Source organism: Salvelinus alpinus, chromosome 2 (genome assembly GCF_045679555.1).
Source record: "Salvelinus alpinus chromosome 2, SLU_Salpinus.1, whole genome shotgun sequence".
NCBI lineage: Eukaryota > Metazoa > Chordata > Actinopteri > Salmoniformes > Salmonidae > Salvelinus > Salvelinus alpinus.
In genome coordinates, this window is record NC_092087.1 from 28,851,252 (window position 1) to 28,863,538 (window position 12,287).

At 42.5% G+C, this 12,287-nt stretch overlaps 1 protein-coding gene across 1 annotated transcript in view; it reads right to left on the minus strand.

The window, feature by feature from the left end:
- Positions 1–8,463: 8,463 nt before the first annotated feature.
- Positions 8,464–12,287, minus strand: part of LOC139558136 (plexin-A2-like) — a 71,857-nt gene continuing 68,033 nt past the window's right edge. Inside the window, exons 27-32 of the mRNA XM_071373458.1 lie at positions 12,032–12,128; positions 11,715–11,908; positions 11,443–11,612; positions 11,107–11,319; positions 10,746–10,896; positions 8,464–10,380 (exon numbers count right to left, since the gene is read on the minus strand). Of these exons, the coding sequence (XP_071229559.1) occupies positions 10,285–10,380; positions 10,746–10,896; positions 11,107–11,319; positions 11,443–11,612; positions 11,715–11,908; positions 12,032–12,128 (921 nt within the window). The 3' untranslated portion in view covers positions 8,464–10,284. The remainder of the gene's footprint in view (positions 10,381–10,745; positions 10,897–11,106; positions 11,320–11,442; positions 11,613–11,714; positions 11,909–12,031; positions 12,129–12,287) is intronic.

A 12,287-nucleotide genomic window follows, 5' to 3' on the forward strand; every position in this document is an offset into this window, starting at 1 on the left:
CCTTCCTCTGTGGCCCCACCCTACTGGGTGGGTGGGGGGAGAGATGGAGCATGGCAGAAGGAGGGAAAAAGAGAAAGAAGAAAATAATGGACTTGTGTTGGGATTCTAAACTTGTGTTTGATGTATAGTTGAATGGAGTTTGAAAATAGTTCTGCAGAAATCTTCCAATATTTCTGAGTAGTTTTATTTTGTTGACCTGTATTATATAGATTATGTTGGTTAATTAATAACTTCAAAGTTACAATGCCTGTCATAAAATGAAACATCTAGCATCATCAGTGGCTATAACGTAACATCTATTGTTCATAGTGGAGATGTTCACAGTTAGAGACTAATTCTGTTGTGGACTCCTGAAAGGCTTTGGAGGGAAGCAGTCATTCTGCACACAATGGAAGGTATTAGAGGACAATAGACTGTGGGCCATTTGTCTATAATGGGCTTATGCAGATGCCATAAGGTAAGGTAAGCTTTACGGTGCTAGCTGAAACAGTGGTGTGATCCTCTTCTTATGCTAAAGCACTTAAATCCATCCCAGCAAGTTTTAGCTGCCGATGTCCCCATCCAGGCCATCAATCAACACCAACCAATCCAATACTGTCAGCAGCACAACAGGGCCTAGCACTGCTGGAGATGCCTCAAGCTTTCACACCCATACAGGGTACACAACACTCCTCTCCCTCCCCTTGTGGATCTTTGGTTTACTGTTAGTTCTTCTCCTCTGTTCTTATATACAATGCACATCCAACATCTGGAACCACTGGTAGAGGTATGCTAAATGACTTGTAAAAAGCTCCAATCCCCCCACCCCACCCCACCCCACCCCTCCCCCAAAGGCAGTCAAAGCCAACTGGAGTTTTTAAGACCTTCCTATACATTTTTCTTTTTGTTTTTGAAAAAACAGGCCTGTAACATGATACCGAAGGTCCCCTGTCCCTGCTTTGACCTCCATCCCCCTCTCTACCATCACCCCATTTCCTCCCTCTCAGCCATCCCCCCTACCCAAACCCACATTAGTAACATTCAATGAAAAACAATGGGGCACTGAGGTGGGTAGTTGGCCTCTCGCTGATTCTCAGCCTGAGCTTTGCCCTCGTTCCGGGGGGCTGCATTTGATAGGGCAGCATGGGTAACTGGGTATATTGGGACACAGCTGGGGGACAGTGTCCATGTCACAGAAGTAAAACATTCACTACTGTTAGATAGACTGCATACCAGTCTCATGACTTCCTCTCAGATGACCGTAAATGCACAGAATACCCTTTTTCCTCTGTGAAAGGGCAATGGGAAGTGCCAGGGCAAATTCCTCTATCTGTGTCTGTTTCTCTCTCTCTCTCTCTCTTTCTCTTTCTCTCTCTCTCTCTCTCTCTCTCTCATTTGCGCTCTCTCTCTAGCTGTCTCTCGCTCTTGCTGTCTCTCTCTCTCGCTGTCTCTCGCTCTCTCTGTTCTCTATCCCTCCCTCTCAATTCAATTTAAAGGGCTTTATTGGCATGGGAAACGTATGTTTACATTGCCAAAGAAAATGGAATAGACAATAAGCAAAAGGGAAATAAACAAGGGAAATAAACAATAAACAAACATTACACTAACAAAAGTTTTAAAAGAATATAAACAATTAAAATGTTATAATGACCTGCCACTGGCATTAAACAAAGCATGTGTGTCCATGTATGCTGATGATTCAACCATACGCATCACCAACCACAGCTAATGAAGTCACTGAAACCCTTAACAAAGAGTTGCAGTCTGTTTTGGAATGGGTGGCCAGTAATAAACTGGTCCTGAACATCTCTAAAACGTAGTGCATTGTATTTGGTACAGATCATTTCCTAAGTTCTAGCTGAATCTGGTAATGCATAGTGTGGCTGTTGAACAAGTTGAGCAGACTAAATTACTTGGCGTTACCTTGGATTGTAAACTGTCATTGTCAAAACATATAGATTCAATGGTTGTAAAGATGGAGAGAGGTTTGTCCGTAATAAAGAGATGCTCTGCTTTTTTGTCACCACATTCCAAAAAGCAAGTTCTGCAGGCTCTAGTTTTATCTTATCTTGATTATTGTCCAGTCGTGTGGTCCAGTGCTGCAAGGAAAGACCTAGTTAAGCTGCAGCTGGCCCAGAACAGAGTGGCACGTCTTGCTCGTCATTGTAATCAGAGGGCTGATATAAATACTATGCATACCAGTCTCTCTTGGCTAAGAGTTGAGGAGAGACTGACTGCATCACTTCTTATAAGAAACATTGTGTTGAAAATCCCAAATTGTTTGCATAGTCAACTTACACACAGCTCTGACAAACACACTTACCCCACCAGACATGCCACCAGGGGTCTTTTCACAGTCCCCAAATCCAGTACAAATTCAAGAAAGCGTACAGTATTATATAGAGCCATTATTGCATGGAACTCCGTTCCTTCTCATTTTGCTCAAATAAACAGCAAACCTGTTTTCAAAAAACAGATAAAGAAACGCCTCTCCGCTATTTGACCTAGATAGTTTGTGTGTATGTATTGATATGTAGGCTACGTGTGCCTTTATTTTATTTTTTAATGCATTTCTGTCCTTGAGCTGTTCTTGTCTATTAATGTTCTGTATTATGTCATGTTTCATGTTTTGTGTGGACCCCAGGAAGAGTAGCTGCTGCTTTTGCAACAGCTAATGGGGATCCTAATAAAATGCCAAATACCAAATATTATTGGTTATGTACAGTGTTGTAACAATGTGCAAATAGTTGAAGCATGAAAAGGAAAATAAATAAACACCTCTCTCTCTCTCTCTCTCTCTCTCTCTCTCTCTCTCTCTCTCTCTCTCTCTCTCTCTCTCTCTCTCTCTCTCTCTCTCTCTCTCTCTCTCTCTCTCTCTCTCTCTCTCTCTCTCTCTCTCTCTCTCTCTCTCTCTCTCTCTCTCTCTCTCTCTCTCTCTCTCTCTCTCTCTCTCTCTCTCTCTCTCTCTCTCTCTCTCTCTCTCTCTCTCTCTCTCTCTCTCTCTCTCTCTCTCTCTCTCTCTCTCTCTCTCTCTCTCTCTCTCTCTCTCTCTCTCTCTCTCTCTCTCTCTCTCTCTCTCTCTCTCTCTCTCTCTCTCTCTCTCTCTCTCTCTCTCTCTCTCTCTCTCTCTCTCTCTCTCTCTCTCTCTCTCTCTCTCTCTCTCTCTCTCTCTCTCTCTCTCTCTCTCTCTCTCTCTCTCTCTCTCTCTCTCTCTCTCTCTCTCTCTCTCTCTCTCTCTCTCTCTCTCTCTCTCTCTCTCTCTCTCTCTCTCTCTCTCTCTCTCTCTCTGACGATGTGCTGCAGCCCAGTCTGTTATTGTCTCAGCCCAGGTAACCAACACAGACAGTGTGCATTTCTCTCCAGATTGTGAGAAGCCAATCTGAAAGGCATTTCTCCTCCTTACATTTACACTATGATTGAGGCATTGCATAGACATTGCTTCATACAGCTTTCATTTGTTTACAGTATGTTGACTGTTGGCTACATCTGTTTTAGCTTAGAGAGTTTGAAAACTCAGCCTCTGTTCCTCTAGCCGTGTCAATATTTCTTCAGTAACGGTACATTGACTAGACTATACAGTGCATTCGGAAAGTATTCAGACCCCTTGACTTTTTCCACATTTTGTTACATTACAGGCTGATATAAATACTATGAGGGGTATTTGAGGGGTATTTCTATACCCCTCAAATTCAACTCTGGACCTCAAAGCCAGGTCATTATTTAGACCTGGGACACCAGGTGGTTATCAGGTAGAACATGAAACCAGCAGGCTCCAGACATCTTAGGGTAAGAGGCAATTTATGCTTGATCCGAAAATGTGGTCAGAGGGACCGTATGGATGGTGTGACGCAACTGTGGAGCTTCCGAAGGCATGCAGAGGCCAAATTGAGCTCCTTACCGCATCGCCGTGCGTCACCCAAATTTTGTAACAAAGCGGAGGGCTCCATATAGCTCCACATTGACATGATTGGTTGACGGTAGGTGAGGGCGAGAGGTCCTGTATAAACACAAACTCACTTCCTTGACAACTTCCTGAAGTGCAAGAAGTATGAATGTCCTGACTTACGGCAGAGGCCGTATCACCGTAAATGCTGCACGGCCAATGCAGATGTCGGATTGACCATGCAGAGCCTTTAAGGTTTGAATACCCCTGTTATATACCTTTCTTAGTTGTTTTTTTCCATCCTGTGTATATGATGATGGATTTGACCAGGAGATGGCGCCATCATACTTGCTCATATAATCAATGATGATACAGTGTGTGTGAATTATGTTTTGTCAGTACTATACTTAATACAACAAAATGGCAACAAAACGATATGTATTTTAGGGAATATGTAATCATTACTCAATTAGAGATGCCATAGGGTGATATAGAGAATTATTATTTATCTTATATCGTTTCCCATAATAACATTATCTGATGTAGCTAGAATGAAAAAATGGAATACAAATACACTGACACGTGGTTTTGCAGTAAGTCCAATCATTAGTCTACCACTTAATTGAGACTTTAGATAATAATGGGTCCAGCCATGACACAATTCCTCTCTATCCAGGTCTCTACAGTATTATCCCCACTCAAGAGAGAGTTGTTTCTGCCAGCCTTGTTTATTTCTCACTGACAATGGATCAATACATTTTTGTGAAGTGCTCTCTGATACATGGACATTTAATTGAAACACACTTTTTAGGCATTGATGAAAGATGCCTGTAATGCAGTGTACACCTCCCAGCCTAAGAACTAAAAGTTTGTAGCAATCTCAATGCTACGTTCTAGTGGCATGAAAATGATTTATTGACTAGGGTACATAATTATTTTGCAAATATGACTTTTATGTAAAATTGATTAGTGTGTGAGAAAAGGTTAGGTTGACTAACCACCTTGTTCTCACCTGAGATATGACTGGTTTATGAATATTGAAAAGGTAGCCTGGGCACCAGACAGGAGAATAACAAGCAATGTAGGTCTGACAGTCTACTGTAGAGAAAAGACTGTCCATCTATCCAACAACACTGACTGTGATGGCTATTCTAAGTCCTTCATTTCATAAACAATTACTTTCAACTACATTATAGCAGAATCTGTGTGTTTGTAAATGTGCACCTGCATAATTTATAATGCGAGGAAGAAAAAGTGAGGTGAGATATTGAGTGAGAAATACAGTGGGGCAAAAAAGTATTTAGTCAGCCACCAATTGTGCAAGTTCTCCCACTTAAAAAGATGAGAGAGGCCTGTAATTTTCATCATAGGTACACTTCAACTATGACAGACAAAATTAGGGAAAAAAATCCAGAAAATCACATTGTAGGATTTTTAATGAATATATTTGCAAATTATGGTGGAAAATAAGTATTTGGTCAATAACAAAAGTTTATCTCAATACTTTGTTATATACCCTTTGTTGGCAATGACAGAGGTCAAACGTTTTCTGTAAGTCTTCACAAGGTTTTCACACACTGTTGCTGGTATTTTGGCCCATTCCTCCATGCAGATCTCCTCTAGAGCAGTGATGTTTTGGGGCTGTTGCTGGGCAACACGGACTTTCAACTCCCTCCAAAGATTTTCTATGGGGTTGAGATCTGGAGACTGGCTAGGCCACTCCAGGACCTTGAAATGCTTCTTATGAAGCCACTCCTTCGTTGCCCGGGCGGTGTGTTTGGGATCATTGTCATTCTGAAAGACCCAGCCACGTTTCATCTTCAATGCCCTTGCTGATGGAAGGAGGATTTCACTCAAAATCTCATGATACATGGCCCCATTCATTCTTTCCTTTACACGGATCAGTCGTCCTGGTCCCTTTGCAGAAAAACAGCCCCAAAGCATGATGTTTCCACCCCCATGCTTCACAGTAGGTATGGTGTTCTTTGGATGCAACTCAGCATTCTTTGTCCTCCAAACACGACGAGTTGAGTTTTTACCAAAAAGTTCTATTTTTGTTTCATCTGACCATATGACATTCTCCCAATCTTCTTCTGGATCATCCAAATGCTCTCTAGCAAACTTCAGACGGGCCTGGACATGTACTGGCTTAAGCAGGGGGACACGTCTGGCACTGCAGGATTTGAGTCCCTGGCGGCGTAGTGTGTTACTGATGGTAGGCTTTGTTACTTTGGTCCCAGCTCTCTGCAGGTCATTCACTAGGTCCAGAAAATCACATTGTAGGATTTTTAATGAATATATTTGCAAATTATGGTGGAAAATAAGTATTTGGTCAATAACAAAAGTTTATCTCAATACTTTGTTATATACCCTTTGTTGGCAATGACAGAGGTCAAACGTTTTCTGTAAGTCTTCACAAGGTTTTCACACACTGTTGCTGGTACAAATTTGCTGGTACACCACCCGTGTGGTTCTGGGATTTTTGCTCACAGTTCTTGTGATCATTTTGACCCCACGGGGTGAGATCTTGCGTGGAGCCCCAGATCGAGGGAGATTATCAGTGGTCTTGTATGTCTTCCATTTCCTAATAATTGCTCCCACAGTTGATTTCTTCAAACCAAGCTGCTTACCTATTGCAGATTCAGTCTTCCCAGCCTGGTGCAGGTCTACAATTTTGTTTCTGGTGTCCTTTGACAGCTCTTTGGTCTTGGCCATAGTGGAGTTTGGAGTGTGCCTGTTTGAGGTTGTGGACAGGTGTCTTTTATACTGATAACAAGTTCAAACAGGTGCCATTAATACAGGTAACGAGTGGAGGACAGAGGAGCCTCTTAAAGAAGAAGTTACAGGTCTGTGAGAGCCAGGAATCTTGCTTGTTTGTAGGTGACCAAATACTTATTTTCCACCATAATTTGCAAATAAATTCATTAAAAATCCTACAATGTGATTTTCTGGATTTTTTTTCTCATTTTGTCTGTCATAGTTGAAGTGTACCTATGATGAAAATTACAGGCCTCTCTCATCTTTTTAAGTGGGAGAACTTGCACAATTGGTGGCTGACTTTTTTGCCCCACTGTATATATTAAAACATGTGTGCATAGATAATTGGCTACGCTTTCATTGACTGTTCTGTTGCTCAGGATCCAAAGAGACTCCATTTAGTATTCATTGCAGTTACAGCGAAGAATGGAATTATTCTCCAAGATCTGCAGCGAGAGCAAGGTCTTGCTTTCAATGGCTCTAACATACTGTAGCCAGGGCTATGGAGGGAGAAGACCGAGCTGAAGGACTATTAAAGCAGGCAGATTGTGGCTGTGGATTGAATCAAATAGGCTTTTCTTATGTTCCTATCAAGCAGGGGGAAAGCGCTCTCAGATTGTAGGGTTGTTGGGTTGTGATTAAAGTGCCACAGTGTATCTTGTAGCTCTACTGTATTGTAAATCTATCTAGTCTGTTTCTGGCCAGCCATACATATGCCAAATAAGAGGACTCCCTGTCGGCTGCTCTTCTGGGTGGAGAAGGTGTGAGCTCTAATGATGCTCCCCAGTGTTTCTCTGGGAGGTGAGCTGGCTGCTAGTTGCTGGGTGAAGGCTCTCTGACAGGCAAAGGAGTGAGGCTGTCAGTTCTGAAGAACAGGTACATTATAGAATCTAAAGGTAAGATACCTCTCCCCCACTCCTTTACATAGAGCCCTGTAGGGTTAGTATGAATAATGAATTACTCTTATGGTAAGTACCCTTGAGGCCCCCTCTATTGTACCTACATACTGTAGAATTGTATGCTGGCTGTAGGACAAGTGGTCAAGGACTATCTCCAGTTTAGAAGTTTGTGGCTCCAATTTGATTCAAGCTATTTTCCCAAAATGTATTTTCAGAGACTCTGAGAATTCAATACCTCTTCATTTGCTCTAATGATTTATCTTAGCTCAATAACATACCCAGGATCATTTTCCTAGAAAAAAGACAGACCTGAAGTTGGAATTTACTTTTCCAAACTCACTCTGTTGAAGACTTATTTCAGAGGTCTAAAGGCATCAGGAATAATGGAGATGGAGCCAAATCAATGTTAGCAATTACCCAGATTAATGAACAAGAGTAGGACAATATCCCGGAGATCATTGTCGACCTCGGACCTCAGACTGTGGAAGCCCTGTCCAGAGACAGGGCCCTTTCCGATACCAATTTACAACACTATTCAATTTGCATGCTAATGCGGCCTAAGCATGGTGAGTAGAGTAGGCTACAGGGCTGGGTTGTCTAGGGCTGCTTATGCCGGCACGACAGACAAATCACCTCCCCAATAACAGCATCAGACATTGGCTCCAGTGTGAGAATGGGAACACAGAGTGGAGTGGCCATGAATTATGAAACATAAAATGCTTGAGTAGATAATCCACTGCATGTTAGCTTCATCGTGAGGATTGGGAGACGGGCCAAGTCGGTGTCAATGCCATCTATTCTGTTGGTCTAAAATATTGTCCAAAATATTATGCATATCTGTAAGCTACTAGTGTGACATATCCTCAAGGCTCTCACATTCTAGCTATGACTCATTCATGCTAATTCAAAACGCATTATTGCTGGAAAAGAATCTAGACAAATGTATTTCCTCAAGTTGACTTTTTAATGTATAGCAACAGTACAAAGTGAATCGTTTGCTTGCAAAATAGGAGTGTTTTGTATGTACAATATTTATACAATAAAATATTGTTTTTAAAAAGGTTCAATGTTAAAATGTCTTACAGTTTATTGCACAACACATTTCTAAATGATCATCATCAAAACGTCACACATGAAACAGTGTAGCTATAATAGTGGGAGGGAATATTTGTAATATTTTCTTTTTTTACACAAACAGGACATGACAGGTTTTTTTCTTCTTTTCTTTAACCTCTTAGTTTTTTTTACTCTTTTACAATGACTGTAGAATAATGGAGAAATCATCAGGAGTGTAATAAATGTCTTCAATGCAGATAAAGATAAACACAAACCCTGGATTAAAGCAATCCTCTGGAGTGTCCAGTTTTATAATGACCATCTTTAAGATTGCACTCAATGAATGCAGTAATTTGAATATGTGAAAATCAAACCATTGAAATGGCTATTCTGTCATGTTGATTGCATTCTGTAAAAACATGAATGGGACATTTAAAAGAATGATACAGACTACTTGATGCAACAGGAATCTTGAGTGTCCACCTTTAAAAGCATGCTACGTGGAAGCCTGAGGATTCTCCGAAAATATAACACAAAGAACTACTGTAATTCAAGTATCATGTTCAGTGTAAACAATGACTGATGGCTGAGAAGTCTCATTAACCAGGATGAAAATGATCTGGCCCACAGGAAGTAGTTAGCTGTCATGAATCTTCCAGCTCTATGGAATGATTCCCAAAGCTCCATTTGGCTACTTTGGGTCACTGCTAATCTAGTTCTTCCCTCACTTCCCTCATGTCTGTCATCCCCAGAGTGCCTTAATAACTTAACGTAAGACCACCTTATTCAACGATTTTATATATAATTCCTACTTTGTCTACATGGCATTTATGCCTAGTATGATAAGCTTTTGGCACTAAGAGGTCAACAAACTGAAGTGATCATTTTAAATAAATGATATATTTGTAATGGCTTTCTATATAGATGTGTTCTATTTATAATATATGGAATGCTGATGGCTTAATTCAATCAAATTTGCACTGCAGTATTTACACAATAGCATAAATAGATTCACAGAAAGATTTTGGGCACCAGATGACCTCCCCTCGCCATGCACCCAGTGTCCAGATTTAGGCACATGTTTACACAGGCAGTAGGCAGTGTAACTGTGTAACCATTGCTAAGGCAGATTTGATTGGATCCAGCCCAAAGTATGCAAAAATGGAATTGAACCCTCAACCTGTAATAATAGTGTTGTGTGTCTGGAAAGCTGAGTGTCAGGCAGAGAGGTAGCCCCCCCCCCAAAGAATGATGCTACCTTGGATGACATGGAGGTTCAGGATAACATTTTACTGCCATCCAATCTCAGAGTAAATTCTAACTTTCATAGAGCCTTCATACGGTTTCATAAAGGCTTATTAGACTTGTCCACTGAAGTGGAAATGTCAGTCCAAGGCCAAGGCTATCATATGTATGTCATTAGTTCATACTTAGATAAATGTATTTTGTTTTTGTAGTAAAAACAGAAAGTTATTTTGTCTTTGCCTCCACATGTGGTCTCATTGCAGCCAACAGAAAGAGAACAGCAGTGCTTGGTGAATTTGCTTGTCTATCCATGTTCTTCCCTTGTTGAGCACTCAGGCTGAATTAATCTGTAGTTCACTTCACCTGTGGCTTTTGGGTGTGCTTGCTCTGCTGACAGCTTGTGGCCTGTGTCCTGGGCCTTGTCATGTCAGTGTGTCTCTGAGTACACACATCTGTATGTCTGTCTCAGCTCTCCACAGACATGGCTGCGATGATCTGCTCCACCTTGTAGGCCAGCCTTTGCTTCTGGGCCTGCTCATCCTGCTCCAGGGCCTCAATGATCTGACACACACACACACACACACACACACACACACACACACACACACACACACACACACACACACACACACACACACACACACACACACACACACACACACACACACACACACACACACACACACACACACACACACACACACACACACACACACACACACAAGACAAGACAAACATGAAATCAGCATAGCAGGCAGGGAAACACAAGGTTACTGTACTTTGTGCTGCAAATTCCCTCTTGTTACTACACATAGACAGGCTAAGGGATACTTTGATAATAGTTTGAATCTAGATGCATATGTTTTGAATGCCACCCTGCCCCCCACTACTATAATGTGTAAAGTTATTGAGGTATAGGGCCTCACCTCTTGGCTGTACTTGCTGACGTAGGCGTAGATCTCGTGAAGGGCACTGAGCACATTGAACTCATTGGAGTGAAGGCGGGCCTGCTCGGCCAGGTAGGCATTCATGTCCTGGTCGCTGATGGCAGGCAAGCGGTTTATGTCTGCGTAGTACCTAGAGGGAGACAGAGACACACACTGTACTGTCAGCAGCCATCAAGCCTGGGGGTTAGAGCTATTCTGTCAGCCCACGTGTGACTGTAAGATATAAAGGTAGTCTGGCTAATAAAGTCTATCTACCTCAGTTATTTCAGTGGGAAATAATAACTAAGAATCAAATTAATAATATCACAGTTGAGTGATGTAACTAACACACACATCTCACCTCTCTACCCAGCTCTTGTAGTGGGGGATGTCCTTGGCATAGAGTAGCTTGGTGGAGGGGGAGTCCTTGCCCAGGCGATGCTCTGAGGTAGAGCAGGAGTCCATGAAGGTCTGCGCCACAACAGACAGACAGGCATCTGTGATGCTGCTCTTGTGGATGTCAAACACAAACTGAGGGTTCTTGATCACATTCACCCAGAAGCGCAGAGGCAGGCTGGGGCAGAGAGAGGACGAGAAATCAAATTTTCCAAACAGTCTATATATTAAGACAATCAGTATAAATTCATTATTTTGTGCTGTTGCTTTCAAGTAGCATATTAAATCTGCACTCCCTCACCAGTTGCTTTTCCATGTGTGGCGAACATCCATGTCATGGATGCCATGCTTGTCAGCCTGCTCGTCCAGAAAGTCAAACATGTACTTGATGGCGAGTGGCAGAGCACTGCCCCAGCAGACGGTGCTGAACAAAGTCTCAAACAGGTCATCGACAAACTTCTGCAGCGTACCCTAACAAAACACCACAGCAATGTTAAAAGCACACCATATCGTTGGAACATACTTACTGAATCTGTAATTGCTAAGATGCTCTGGGAGAGGGTGAGGTAATACCTTAGTAGCCAGTAGCCTGGTCAGGTAGATCTCTGACACCATCTTGGAGCCGCGTTCGCCCTCCTTCTGGTCCCCGTGGTCGTGGTTCTTGACCAGGTGCCACACCTTCACCCCGCTCTCCATGTCCGGGGTGAGCATGGGCATGCGGGAGTGAGGGCTGTCAGGGCTGGTGGGGTTGGAGCGGAATGGTACATCTGCAGACAGACGGACGGTCTCAAAACATGAGCAGGAACATCAGTAGGTCAGGTAGAATAATGAATAGGTAAGTGAGTGGTTTGGTGGGGATGGTGGCTCCAGGGCAGGCCTGACTGACTGACCGTATCGGCTAATGCTGCGTGGGAAGCTGGCTGAGGAGGGCAGGTTGTAAGAGGACATCTGCTTGGGCACCAGGGCCACCACACAGCGGTCTGATACCTGCAGGGTTCATAGGAGAAACACAAGGATTCATGTCAGTTTGACCCACTCCCAATTCAACATTATTGGGTCAGAATGATTTCCACAGAAAATGACATTGATATGATGAATCCAGCCTGATGAGACCTATAGGAGTTATTTAATTTACTATTTGAGATA